Consider the following 15,304-nt stretch of genomic DNA (forward strand, 5'->3'; position numbering starts at 1 on the left):
GGTTTGGATGCAAGTGTTAGCGTTGAAGATGATAATGTTAGTGGTATAACCTTGGCAACAGGCTTATCTGGTCTCAGACATAACCAGTGTAAACCTTCTGCACGTGGAGGCCTGAAGAAGGGTGCGGAATGAGGACACAAGGTTTGTAATGATACTGAAGACATATTAGCTTTCAGTTCAGTTGCCAGTGTACTCAAATGAAAAATCGGCTCATATCCAGATATCAACCACAAGCAAATTATCCAAATTACACAAAGCATACAAAAGGTACTGCTATTTTACTGTGCTGCATGCAATTTAGTGGAAGTTGTTCAAGGCAACTGTAAGTTCTTCTTTCTCCTTCAGTTGCATCTTAGTTTTGGTAGTTGAAATTATTTAAATAGATTAAATCATTAGATCATTGTTAATTTTATCTCCTTTAGTCAAATTCTGAATGCAGTCAGGATAATCCTTATGACTAATATTAGTAACGACTATTTTTTTCCTAGTTGCATTTCTCAATGCTTAAAACAATCTATATTGGCATTTGTAGTGTCCAGCCCAGCAATGCTTTTATGCACTGGTTATCCCTGATGTCTGTTGAAAACTATGGATTTCAAATGTATATCTTTAAATGAAGAGTTAGAAGTATTGATATAGTCTAAATTGCTTTTAGACATTGCACCTGTGATCCCTTGACCCTCATTGTCAGTAGGAAGCTGACCTTTGCTTTTCTTCATACCAGTGAAGACCCACATGCTAAAAACATTTTGCGTGAAAGCAATACTGCTTAAAATATCCTAGCAGTTAAGTGTGACCTCATTCTTTTTGAGAGGCATTTGATACAGTGATGATGAACTGACTGGTCTGACTGCAGTGGCCCATTTACAACCCGGGATCAAATATTCCTAATATGTTCCGCTCTCAGTATATTAAGCAGGGTTTAAGTATCTCTTAATGTTAGGTACCTTGTGAATAGGAAGGGAAAACTCCCTTACAAATGACATTTATTTGTTTGGTTTATAAAATGTCAGAAAATAGTGGAGAAATGCCCAACACAATCTCAAATTTATTGATCATCAGAATAGTTGATCATTTTTCCAATATTCGTAGATATGCCCACATTTAAACGCTACATTTTTAAATAAGATGAAATGCTGAAAATCTGCTGCTTCGTACTGCCTGAGGGTTAGACGACTAGCTGTTTTTGTCAGCGCCACAGAATCACACAAAATTGTCAATATGTTTACAATAAACCATGTCATCATATCACAGATTTTTGCAGAATATTCATGCATTTAAATTAAAATTGTTTTACTGTTGATGATAATTGAAAATTCTGTGTGGTTCCAGACTTACTCCCGTTACAAAATGACTGAAGTCCTTTCTAAGTCTTTTAAAGTTTAATTTTCCCATAATGACAAACCGATGGGTTCCCAAAAGAAGAGGCAAGGAAATTAAAACCGACATTCTTGTACTGCTATTCCTGCCATATTTCTTTCTAACACTCAGACATGATTAGTAGACAATAATTTGGCCTGGTCTACAAAAGAATGAGCCATGTCCTGTTGTTGACATGCAATTGTTTGGTCACCATTGAAGCTGACAGCCTACCTCCATATCAGTGCTGGTTCAAATAAGGACATGAAACCCCTGAATTTCTGAATGAAGTGTAGTTTTGTGTCACTTCGATCACACAAGTTAAACTTGAATCCAGTGGTAAATATGACAGCAACCATGTCCTTATAGAGCTTAATGACAGAGTGTTCCAGGCTTCCTGCCAGTGTCTTTTGTAATGGTCAACCAAGTGACTCAGACACAGTGCAGCAGTACAGTGAGATGGGTGAAGAAAGGTTGAACATTAGTGAGGATGAAACATGCATTCATACAGTCTGGTGAACATGTTTGACTCAAGCATGTAGTTGATTTCCTGTGGTCTGACCATTGATAGGCCAGATCTAAATTTACATGTTTTCTAGAAGATTATCCCCCTGTTCACCCATTACACAGTTGTCCCTCTGTTGTGTCAATGATTGATGTTATTCAATGGTTTGTGTCCGTAAAAACAGGCTCTTTTTCTTTTTAAGATTTTTTTGGGCTTTTGTACTTGAAAGGTTTATTTTGCGACACTGTAGGTGAAGCTCATATCCACATTGTCTGTATCGCAGTCAGTGCTTCAGCTGTTCAAATTTGCAAAGCAGTCACACTCAAATGTTGAGTAGAGAGAATATGTGTTTTTAAGCCAGAAGTGATATAGAATGTGCAGATTGAAATGAGGAAGTGTAAACAGATTAACAGCTGAAGAAGTGGAGAATCAGACTGTGGTGACCCATGATTATTGACATGGTGGACGCAAAATAGGTTGCAAGCATTCCTCTGCACGTCTACAAAAAGACATCCACGTGGTAAATTAATCAGGAATGGACATAATTTGCTTCGCAATGACAACAGAAACCGTGCATGGATGAATGCAGGTATGCCATCGTCCTTTTTCACCTCCATGTTTTTTTGTGTAGATAGAAAAGCAAGTAGTGTGACAGTGGTAAAATAACGCGTGATGCTATAAGGGCTTAAATCAGTGATACTGCATTCAATTGCATAATGTGTAGATGTGCCACAGTCTAAAAGCTCCAAGCTTGACAGGGCTTTTAAGGGTCTTTCTTTCAGTCTTCAACTTTGTTGGCATTTTCCATTCTGCGTGTCTCTCATCCGGGCTCACAGACAATATTCTGCACTAAAGTTAAGTGCCTTGATACAGAAAAGAGCTATATCATGCAAAGCTCCTTCTTACTAATCTACAGAATGAAAATACATAGTGACACTTGAGAAAATTCTTAGATTTTCTTCCTCTGTCACTTTCCTTTAACCTCTCTCACTACTTTCTTTCTAACACATCTTCTGTGTTGCTTTTCTCTTATCTGACTTCCCTCTCGCGCCCATATCTTGTCTGTAACTGTATCTTGTCTTCCCCCTCACATCCTCCCTTTCTGCAGGTGGTGCGCCTGTGCCAAAACCCCAAATTGGCTCTGAAGAACAGCCCCCCTTACATCCTGGATTTGCTGCCAGACACCTACCAGCACCTGCGCACCATCTTGTCTCGCTATGAGGGCAAAATGGAGACTCTGGGGGACAACGAGTACTTCCGGGTCTTCATGGAGAACCTTACAAAGAAGACCAAGCAGACCATCAGCTTGTTCAAGGAGGGCAAGGAACGCATGTACGAGGAGAACTCGCAACCCCGGTAAGTGGATAAAAGTATGATGTCTAGCTTAATATTAATTGAGTGGATATGATCTGATCAGAACTGAATGGTGAGAAGAATGGCTCCATTTGGTTTCTCTGTTTTCTTCTCAAATTGTATTCCTGAAATGTTGTGTTGGTTTTCCTCAATGAACCCATTAATACAACAGTTCTTTCTGAATAATTGCGACTGCACAGGCACAGACTGAACAACTGCACCCATTCCTAACCCTCAGGGTGGTTGTATCTCATAATGTTGAAAAACAAGAGGAGAGAGGTGTTGTGGTTTGAGCATGCAAGCATATGTGGTCAGAACGGCGCTTAATCTACAGCTGCCTGCCTGCCTCCTTGTCACTTTGTTTTTCTGCTTTCCTATCTCTACCATCTACTTAAACATTTTCTCTTCTTCTTGCTGTCTTACTGTAATGCTTTCTTTTCTGAAATCACACAGGGCCTCCTTCTCCATCTCTTTCTTTTCTGTTACATTCAGTAATCCTTATCCAACTGAATGCAGAGACACAAGTGTGCAGTTTGTTTTAAAAATGAGCACATTTCTTTTATGATGTGTAGACACTTGTACGTGTGTAATTAATAAGATATTGATCTTATTTCAAAAATATAAAAGAGAAATTACATATTTTGAAAGACAAAAGATACAAAATAGGATCTCAAGGCAAAATAGAGCTTTTTAAGTTACTGTTTTGTTAGTGAGTAGGTTCTCTGAGGTGTAGACTAGCTGTTCTTTCCTCCTTGTTTATATACAAATGCCCTTTAGTTCACAATGTTTTGAGCAAATGTTTTCAGACGTAGTTGTAACAGACATCACACACAGTATGTAATGAAATAGTATGATGGCCTTCATTATTTTTCTCAAGGGAGTGTTTCATACAAGATGTGAGCCAGTATCAAATATTATCCCAGTGAGGGCTTTCTCCAGAGCTGTCTTTGGATCAGTTGTTTTGCTTGCTGGCAGTGAAAAAGATGACTTGCAGAAGATTTTTAAAAATCCTTTGTGTTGTCCAAACAGCCTTTTATATCTGGCTGCTGTTGAGCGGATGTGGAAATGGGTGAACAGAAACTGCTGCCTGAGGGCAGAAGTTAATGGAAAAATAAGGACCAAAAATTGGATGCATTTATGTGCCTAGTGTAGTTATTTTATTTTGTATTTATTTTTATAATTATCATTATTATTTTTATTGTTATTATTATAAGGTAGAGTTTTTAATGACAGCCTGAACAAAACTGGTTACCAGTTTATTTAATGTACTGCTGGGTTGTTTTGCTGTGCAGCTCTTCTGGCATTCACTGTCACAGAACTATGAGCATGCTACATATAACATGGGAAGACAGCATTGCCAAGAGCAGGCAGAAGTATTCAACTCTTAATATCTCATTACTGTTATTTGAACACCATAGTCCTTGGAAGGTACAGGCAGTGACCTTCATAAAGAAGTAAATGTTGGTGCATACTAAATAAAGTAAAACATCTGATATGTTTATCACACTTAACATTAGGATTTATGAGGTAATTCACTTCATTCCTGTAGAGAAGGCAGATTGTCATGAGCTAATATATAGCCAGTGTTTCCTCTAGATTTTTTTTTAGCAGCAATGTCAAAAAATGAAATGTCTCAACACATAAATAGAAATAGACAATGTAAACTTGACAAGTGGTCGAAATATTCACATATAATTTGAACTAACTAGATATGTGTAGAGGATTACTAGTTTAGTCTAAGTTTGTACCTCTTTGAAGTTGGCTTTCTACACCATTACATTTTTCAGCATAGGCCTGAGCATCCAATTAACATCGGAATTACTCCAAAGTGGTGAGTCATTTGTTTGCACATTGTTTGTGCAGGCAAAACAATTTTGCTTCATTAATTCTTATGAACATTACACGACAGATAAATAAATTGGGATAACTTGAGAAATAATGAAACGCAGATGTTTGTTTTGCCAGTACTAATGTGCATTAGTGATGTACAAACGAATGAGACCACTTTGGAGTCATTTGGGTGTTAACAGGGTGCTGATATAACAAGCCTTTGTGTAAAATTTAAATATTTTGTTTCTCAAAAATGGTTCAAATTTCTATTTTGTGTGCACAAACATGTACAAACAAACTGAAGTCAGTATTTTAGTACACTGTTGTATGACTTGTTTGTTTGTGAAACTGATTGTTTAATTGCATGCCAAACCTGAGTAATACATGTACATGAAATGTGCAGGTATTACTGCAGTGTGCAGAATAGCACCAGTATTAATGTGTAGATTAACAGAATTAATTAGTAACCATTTATCTTGGTTTGTTCACCATGGAAGCTTTTATTTAGTTTAACTCAATTCTGGTACTTTTGCCTTTGGGAAAGAAATTAAGTAAGAGACTTTCCATTAGGAAAGGTAGGTAGGTCTGCTTTGTCGCCGTATGCCACTTCTCCCAGGTGAACTGGCCAGCTGCTGCACACACACACACACTCACAGTCTATGTTGCTCTGTTAAATTGTGATGTCACTGTGCATGCTTGCATATATTTGTTTGAGGGTGTGTGACAAGGCCCCCTTCATTTCATGCTAGCCCCAGTCAACTGCACGCAGTGTAGAAAGCACAAGTTGCAGTTGTAGTTACATTTGCTGTGAATATTAATGAAACGTGAAATTTCCACATCGGCTGGTCGAGCAGCCAAAATAAGAGTGAACACAGCCAAATATGACCAGGGACCTGACCTAAGAGAGGAAATGATTGAAGGAGACAGTAATGGACACAAAGCTTTAGGAGGTTATTGTTTTTTCTGTTTGACCTGACTGAGAAAATTGGGTAATAGCTTTATCTAGCCAGTCCTAAATGATACATCCTCATGTTGTTGCTCAGTTCCTCCGTAAGGCTGTTCTTTCTCAGCTACCATGACGGTAATCTTGCAGACAGAAAAAACCCACTAAGGCAAAAACAGAGAAGAGGAAGCTTCTATCTCAACCCCTGTATTTAGCATGATAAAGTTGTTCTCAGCCATTTTAATCATTTCTCTGCGAAATTCATTTTCATCATCACTTCATTGCACCAAGAGGCTGTACAGAAACAAATTCCTGGTTAAAGCAGAGGAAACACACACACATACACACACACACAGTAGCCAGGCATTACACACAAAGACTGCTATTGTCTGTGTGGAGAAGGCAGTGGCAGTGACACTAACCAATGGGTATCAGCCCACTTAAGAATGCTATAGAATCAACCAATGATGTTGAGCCACTAGAGAGACTAGTATGTGGCTAGGCTGAAGCAGAGCTCAGCACATGGCTTAGACTGAAAAACTGAAATGCAAGGATAAAGATAATTTACCTGAATGCAGAAAAAATAGCTTAATAAAACACCCCTTTTACTGTGTTCTTCAATTCAGCCTGAATTTAAATATGAGACTACAGACACTTATTATTTCCACCACTGTGACTTCAATCAGCATCAGTGCTTGATAGTTATTCACTTTAATGATGATAGCTTGTATTCTACCATGCCGTAATGGCTATTTTCAAGTCAGAGTGAAAGATCCGAGTGTGTTTTGAGAGCCCTGAATGCAGCGTGGGTGGATATGCTATATTGTGATGCTGTACAGAGTTCTCCACATTGTCTTCCCCAGAGATTTAGATCCTCTATTTATCTAGCCCCCCACTCCCATATGAAACACCACAGATTCTTTAGCTGTAAAGATGAAATTGATTTGAGGTAGTGTAGTATAACCCCAGGTTTGGTTTTTGTTGAGAAACCGTCTGATAAGCTTGGTCTTGACTTCAGTAGAAGCTGGGTTGTGCGGGTAAGAGGTGTAATCTGTAATCTGTTCTGCATTGGCAGAAGAGAGAAAAAGAAATTGCTCAGTTTTGGAAAGAGTATAGATGAAAGTGTGTCTGTTGTGACCAAGACTTAATTATTAACACCGAAAGCCTATGTTCAGTCAGAATCAACACAACACAGCAGCAGGCAGCACTTCCTCCTTGTTTGCTTCACTTACTTCCTCCTCTGGTTTACACAGCACAGCAGAGACATTTTCTGGCCTCAGAGTTGACAAAGACCCACACAAGAATGAGATGGTTTTCATCAAGACATTTTTTACTCCTCACCCAAGTGTAAAAACGTTTTTCTTCTGCCTGTTCTGAAAAGAGAGTAACCAGAGGTTAAAATGGATCATTTTAGTTAGGCCTTAGTTAGAGCTGAAACAATAAATGGATTAACTGATTAGTTGATCAATATAAAATTAATTGGTAAATATTTTCATAATCAACAGTTTGAGTACATTTTTCTAGCTTTCTAGCTTTTCTGTTTCATGTCATATCAAACTTAATACCTTCAGGTTTTGAACAATTAATTGGACGTATAATTTGAAGATACAATTTGTACCTTGTGAAAATATGATTTGTTGAGATACAGCTAAGTATTTTCATTACTGAATAATCTTACAGTTATTTTTCTCAATTTAATTGATTAACTGTTATAACTAATAAGCAAATGATACTTATTGCTGTGGTCCTTAAATGTTTTTCATTTTTCCAGAGTCCAAGGTGACGTTATCAGATTGTTTCGTCCAACCAGCCATCCAGAATCCAAAGATACTCAGTTTACTATCCTATGACAAAGAATAAATATAATTGCAGCACTAGACAATTTCACCATCCACCAACCAAATGCTGGCAGGCATTTAGCAATGGCTGGCTCACTTGTCTACTCTATGAGCCATGTAGTAGTAAAGTGTGGTTGATCAGTGCAAAATAGTGTTTGAGTTCAGCATTAAATGAATTGACTAGAGAATTGTAACTGTGGTGTCTTGATGAAAAGGTTTGCTAATTATGTTTGGTTAATTGCTCTGTAATGAGAAATGAGTGTGCAGTCCTGCTGAGCTTCGTCTTGGTTTTAACATAGCTGCATTGTCTCATCTTACTTATAGTCTGAGAGGAAACCTATACGTAAAACATTACACATTCTGCAGTTCCTGAGCAAGGTTTGACCAGTGTGTCCTCAGAAAAGCCCTTGAACACCCCCCCTCCTCCGTGGGTCTAACCGGATACGGCTTTGACCTCTCTGTAAGCGTATGTTTGATCGTCTTCCTGGGCTAAGCTGCCGTCGCATCCTGACTGCCGTTGATAGGTCCAGCTGGTCACAGGAAGTGGTGGGCTCATAGGCTGCAGGGTGTTGCATTTGCACTGTAAGACAGCCTACACTGCAGAAAGTGATAAATCTGAAGGCTAGTAATATGTTGTAAATCTGACTGTGCCACCTTTGAAATTGTGATGGACATTTTTCACCCTTTTCTGACTTTTTAAGGACTAAACGATTAAGTGATTAATCAATTAAATGAGACATTTATAGGCAGACTAACCGATATTGAAGTTATTTGTTAATTGCAGCCCCATGCTTGGTTAATTAAAGGTCTAATCCGCACATCTTTTAGCCCTACACTTCTCTGCTACCCCTCCTTTTTTGCTTGCTTCCATCATCACTACCTTCCTTTACTTACAGTATATTGCTCCAGTTCTTTTTACAATAGAAAATGCATTCCAGACATACTTGAGTGATATTATTACAATGGTTGGTAGGAACAACTTCCTCAAGCTTCAACTCATTCAGCCTCCCCTGTAACTGGACTACTGTTCAGACGTCAGTTGCAGGTGCCGTGAAGAGCCTTTCACTGTAATGATCCAATAATGATTTGGATCCATTTCTCTTCATGACAGCATACAAATGTTTCAGTAGCTACTGCTGTATAAAATGTGCATGTGCATTTTTAAGAGATCTGAGTGCACGACAGAAGCTGATAAAATGTGTGCTGTTTTCTCCCATTTTTATTTTATTCCCTTTATAAAATGAATCAAATATTCCAAAATGTCTGTCATCATCATCAAACATTTATCATTATTTTTGGTTTCTTTATATGACACACAAAGACCAGGACTGGCCAGAACTGTTGTTACATCTTTATCTGAATTATAGTGATGGTGAAGCAGGCATGCTTTGCATAAGGCTGTCCTTTCAGTGGATCGTGACAGGTGCTTGGCACTGTTGTGTCACATGTTACTGCTAGGGACTGCTGCTGCTACTTGTCACAACACCTGGCTGTCTCTACATTTGTGTTATGGACACAATTCTCAGCTTTAAAGTTCAATTTTTTTGTTGCACTGGTCACATGTTGTTAATGTTATCAAGCCTGAATAAAATAGATCACAGTAGGAAATTCATTCTGCGGCTGTTTACAGTAAAGAGCATCTGTGTTGTCAATGATTGATGTAGTCAAGCCTTTGTGGGCAGAGAAAAACATGGCATTGTACGGTACAGTACCTCTGGTATTTGCAAATGTCATTTGCACCATTCCTATTTTGGTTCACCAAGACAGCCCCATCCTAAAATATGACTTCCTATTTTCTGTAAATGTACCTGACATCCATGTGAAACAAAAGTCTGTCTCTGAGAGCACTACCTCTGACTTTGACTATCTGAAAACCCATCTTATCACTTCAGTTGGAGGAAAGGTCTGTGTTTGTAGTATTAGATGGAGCCATGAGGAAATGCAGTGGTGCATTACGGTGGTGTACAATGATCAAATTGATTACAGTAGAAAGATTTGCATGAATATCATTCATTCCTGTTTTATAAGAAGCTGCTGATAAAAGGTTAGCTTAATGATTTACACTCCTACATGTTTTAAAAACATAAAATGGGTAGCTTGAACTGTCCTATGTTGCTGATTGCCTGGTAGGAAAAAGGTTTTAAGAGAGTGTTCTTCTGCACTTGTCTAGGCTTGGGTTGAACTGGAACTCTTGTTTCCCCACAGGCTGTGTCCCCTGCAATCAAACAGTCCAAATAAAAAATATTGAAGGTAATAAAAGGAGAAATTGCTGTTATTTTGTTTCCCACAGAAGTGAAACCCCCAGTTTTGCTAAATATGTTTTTGTTAGTCATTTATTTATTGTTTACTTTTGCACTTTACCTAAGAGAAGAATAATCAAGCCCTTTTAATCTCAAACTTGCTGAACTGCACCCTAAAGTCTCCCAATACAGCTCAGGTTGACTTGAATAGACATTACTCACACTCACTGAAGCTTAGTGAGTCATCGTGAATTATTGTAGTGTAGATTTCATGTCAAAGACAGCCACAGCGTTGTTTCACACCGCTGCTGTTCTCTGCTGCATTCACTTGTAGATATGAATCAAATGGCGCGCACTGCCTTTGTGGCTCATCTCCTTTTACAAACAGAGATGAATTAAGAAAGGAGGTGTTGCCTCTCTCTCTGCACTGTTACAGCAGGGAGTCTTAGCGGTTAGCTGCTTGCTTGTGATGAAGTTGGAAGGAAAGTAATGGAAGCTTTTAGTGGTTAGCCTAGAAGCTAAAGGGCTATCAGTACTGGGAACGGAGAACACAGTTCACACTTGAGAGGCTGTTGGTGTTTCTGCTTCAGTTAAATTTGTCTACACTTGTAGCTTGGGGCTCTCTGTACTGATATAAGTATACACACACACATACAAATAGCAGAGCACCATGGTTATTTAGGTTGCTGCGGTATCATTGAGGAGCCGACTCATGTAGTCCTCACACTATTAGATTATGGTGATTAGCATGACGCAACCCACTAGCTTCTCTGCCCCTCAGGGTACAACAAGCACTTGCTGTTGATCCACACAGACATAAATGGGCATGGGTGCTCAGATATGGCTATTCAACTGTCAGGATTAAGTTAAAACAGAGCTGTTTTCTGTAAAGTTTAATTAATTGTCTAGAGTGATAAGAGCTTTGAAAGTGAGATGAGATGTAAATTAAAATTCACATTTGGAGAAGTTGGTGCAGGGGCACAGCTTTTTTTTAAGGCTTTTTATATATACGACTTTGTGTAAGGAAGCAATAAAATGTGTCTGGATCATTGCTTAAGTGCAGTGTAGAGTGTGTGTGTTGTGTGTTGTGTGCTGTCATGGCTGTTTCCTGATGGAGATCTGGAATGAAGCCAGTTCCGGAGAGTTAAATTTATAAAGTGATGACTAGAGCAAAAATGATAAGTTAGAATTCAAAACACTTTTTTTTTTCCTCCAGACAACAACTTTATTTAAAAAAAAAAAATTGTGTGTGTATAAACTTAGAATAAGGCTCTCTGTTTCTGTTTCAATTGAAAATTGGAACAACTGACACATCAATTAAAAATTTTAACAGTTGATCGATTCTCAAAATAGTTGCCAGTTAATTTTCTGTCGATCGACTGATTGTTGCGTCTCTATAAATAGGAAGGGTGGAGTTTGAGAATCACTAGACAGGGCTGTAATGGTATTTTCTTTTTTCTTGAAATGGAAATAATTTGAGTGAGACTGCCAGAAATTACCTTCATAATGCTCATCCTTCATAAGACATGTTTCTTTGCGGTTGAGATAACAGTCCTGTAGCCTACAATGAGCTGCTGTGATCACAGCCTGTGATGGCGGGCACACTGCAAGTGTTTTGCATATGACTGGAACAGCACAATAAAAAGTGACGGTTATTGTGTTGACGTGTTGGAAGTATCGTGATGTTACCTGTAGTTAATGCGTTTTCACATGCACCTTTTAATCTAATCAGTGTACTGCAAGTGTCTTGTCTCTTACCCTTTCTCTATGTGAGATCTGAAGCTGATCAAAAAAAAGTGATTTTAAAAAATGCCCACATTTTTAAAAATATCACAGTGATAGACTGATGATATGACAGATGGTTACGTTGGTGTCCATGTTTCATCAAAGGAGTTACCAGAGTTTTGCAAACCTGCTATGCAATTTATTGCAGTTAAATTCAACAACTTCCTAAAAATCTTCTGATTACATAAAAATGGAATCCGAAGGGCCACAGGGGGTAATGAACATGGATTTGTGTAGTTATCCTCTAGTTACTCAGTTCTGATCAAGTTTAATTCATCCTAAAAATTGTTGTAAACAACTTTTTTGGTAACTTTGTTGCAGGGCTTGGTTCATTCCTGATCTGCATTTTCCTTTTAGCCTTGAGCAGAAAAGATAATACAGCTGCATGATAATATTACAGCTACTTGTGACTCTGCCAATCCAGACAGACTCTCATTCTGTAAGGTTGACCCTTGCTGGCTGTGCTGCGGTGTATTAGCGCAGTGCGGTGCTGGCTGGCTAGCTGCGCTACTTTATCACAGCCAGCAGGAAACAGGAAGGGAGCAGCCAGCTGCAAGGTCAGAGGTCAATCTATAGCATGAGGGGGATGGTGGACAAAAACCTAGTGTTCATAAAAAAGGTTTGGCTTTTTTCTGTGGTTGTGGTTAACAATGACTGAGAGACAGAAAAAGAAACCACTACAGACATATCACAATCCAGAGAAGGTCACCTAACCATTCTCTGTACATTGGAAGCCCACTTGTCTGTGTTGGCATAGCAGCTTAAATAGCAGTAACAGTTGTAGCGGTGGGCTAGTGGAGCACTGGCTGCTACTCAGCACACACAGTACAGAGCTGGTATTGTAGGATGGAGTTAGACAAGGACAGAGTGAGATGGAGAGATGCTTAAACAGATATCAGCTTGTTTTGCTAAGTGTAAGATTTGATTTGAACCTGTATCGTACTTAGAGTTCAAAATAAAATTAATTCTGCCTTTGGAAATGACACAACGAAGTTTCATTCACTGGGCAAATCTCGTGCCAGAGACAGCTGTACCACCCTGTGAGCCTGATGCCAGTCAGAACAGTGTTCTCTTTCAACATTCTTTCTCTCTGCCTCTGATTCACACATTTGCACCGTATGTATGTTAGAAGGACAAGACACACCAAGTTTATGTGGACTCGCTGTGTGTGTGTTACATCATGTGTAGATACTGGTGGATATCAGACTGTTTGGCTCTCTGTCCAAAAAAAATCTTGACTGGAATTGTGACCCCCGGACACTGTTTTAACACCTTACATGTACCTAGCAAGCAAATGCACAGTCACATATTTGGGGATTTTTTGTTGCATATGCCACTTCACATAAAGCTTCCTGTGCTTTCGCTGATACGGCAGCTTGACTACCTGTCTTTTGAACAAACACACTGCGTGTGTGAAACTCCACAGGTATATCTGTGGTTTTTATTTGATTTATTTATCTATTCATTTTATTCCAATGCTTGCTTGAACTTTGAGAGCAGAATAGACAGAAAGGCTTTTTGAGAAGCCACCACTCCATGTTGTTATCGGTAGTGGTAAGCTAGCTTAACAGCAGTCAGTTTGCCCTGCTTAGAAAGAATGCCTGTCTGTTTGCCTTTTTCCCTAAACTTTGGCTTGTGTTCATTCTGAACCTATCTTTATCTGGGATTGGCTAAACTGGGTGACTTTGGTTATATGTAGCTTCACCTCACAGAGGCTACATCATACTGCAGGTGGCCCATAGAAATTTTTTAGACATACCTGAATCAGCAGCCCTTTGAATACATGTGTTTGAGTCTTCAAACATATCATTAGCATTTGCTAGTGAATTAGGAATGAAATTAAATGGTGGGTTTGAAGAGAGGACTTTATAAGCTTGAAGTCTTAAGTAGCCTCTATGAATGTTTCAAGTTCAGCAATGAGGGGAGTAGATAAGTGTATTCATAAGATAGTAAATTAACCTAGATATGGAAATGAAATTTCTGAGTGAGGAGAGATTAATTCCACACATGAACTTGAGAGAGAGAGACTAACTCTCTTCATATGATTACGTTGTAGATGAAAGCAGAGCACGAGGGGTACAGAGAGGTTGACAGGAGAATGGATGAGGCTGCAGCTTTAAGGCTCAGTGGGCCAGTAGGGCCAGGAAGCAGAAGTAACAGAGGAGGACCTCCTGCTGAGATGATAGCTGCTGAAGAAAACACACAGAAATACAGTGTCACACATGCCTGCTTTTTTCCTGAGATGACACTGGAAAGGGTTCATGACTATGGCCGCATGAGCTCTTCAAGGAAATGCGAAGAGTAGTTAGAAGGTCTCATTTTTCCACAGTGCATCACTAATGAGGGTAGCCCAGACATCAAAGACATGCAGTCAATGCGTCTGGCTTCAAGTCTTTGCTGTAGAGTTTAAGTGGGCAGTGCAGTTCAAAAGATTAGACATCCAGCTACAAGAGTGTTCACTGTTGGAGGATCATTTACTGCTGAGAGGGTATAAATATAACACTTTATCGCAGTTTGCGAGCGTTGCATTTTCTCTTTCAGATCCTTGTCTGCTGCCTCTGAGGTTAACTATCATCCTAACAAGCACTCGTCTCTTTTGGCAGGTTCTCAACGTACACTAATCTTATTCATCCATCTTCAGTCACTGTCCTCCTTCCTCATTCACTCTTTCCACCACCCCCCCTCCACTCACAGGGTGCGTAGTGTATTGTGGGGCAGCTGCAGTGTAGCCACGCTTTCATTGCTGTCTCTCTCGTGCATGTCAATTCACCCTGCCCAGTAGCCAAGCACAATCTCGCTCTGTGCTGCCTCGTAAATCATGGCATTCTCAGCATAACACTTCTAAGGCTGTGATAGGGTGCAGGGGTATGGTGACATTCTCTTATTTCCTAGTCTCCTCTCTCTTTTCTTCTTCTTTCTTTCTTTCTTTTTTTTTTTTTTTTGCTGTGCCTTCTCACTTATTTTCCTCAGTTATGGTACTCTCCTCATCTTCCTTGTTCTTTATTTTTTTACTCTCCTACTCCTTGAGCCCTTTCCTCTCCTCTGTGCTTTCCACCACACTGTAACTGGAACCAGAGCGGTATACTAAGATATACTCTCCTCTACATCTCAGTCACTCTGTTATTGTGTATGTGTGTGTCCTTGAATGCTGCTATGTTGTCTCCATGGGCCTGTGACTATTTCTGTATTGTGGAAGCAGCTAAGGACAATTCTCAGCGGGAGAAAACACCAAGCAGAAACACAGCCTTGAGTAAAATGTCTTTATTTCCACCTCGAGCTTCCTCTGTTAACTAACACCCATCTTACTGCATATTTTACAAACTATAACCTGTTATTCTATGTGGAAGTGTACAGTCTACATTCAGATCTCATGTTTTATTTAAGAGGTGAGGCTAAGCATTCCAGTAAAAACAAATTTAGTGTTACTTTGTATAAGCTTGTCACATTTTTT

General features: G+C 39.2%; 1 protein-coding gene across 1 annotated transcript in view; it reads left to right on the forward strand.

Annotated features, from left to right (window-relative positions):
- cbl (Cbl proto-oncogene, E3 ubiquitin protein ligase) overlaps positions 1-15,304 on the forward strand; it is a 38,281-nt gene that overhangs the window by 3,265 nt on the left and 19,712 nt on the right. Inside the window, exon 2 of the mRNA XM_041046925.1 lies at positions 2,973-3,220. Coding sequence (XP_040902859.1) covers positions 2,973-3,220 — 248 coding nt within the window. The remainder of the gene's footprint in view (positions 1-2,972; positions 3,221-15,304) is intronic.

The sequence above is a fragment of the Toxotes jaculatrix genome, chromosome 9 (assembly GCF_017976425.1).
Source record: "Toxotes jaculatrix isolate fToxJac2 chromosome 9, fToxJac2.pri, whole genome shotgun sequence".
NCBI classification, from domain to species: domain Eukaryota; kingdom Metazoa; phylum Chordata; class Actinopteri; family Toxotidae; genus Toxotes; species Toxotes jaculatrix.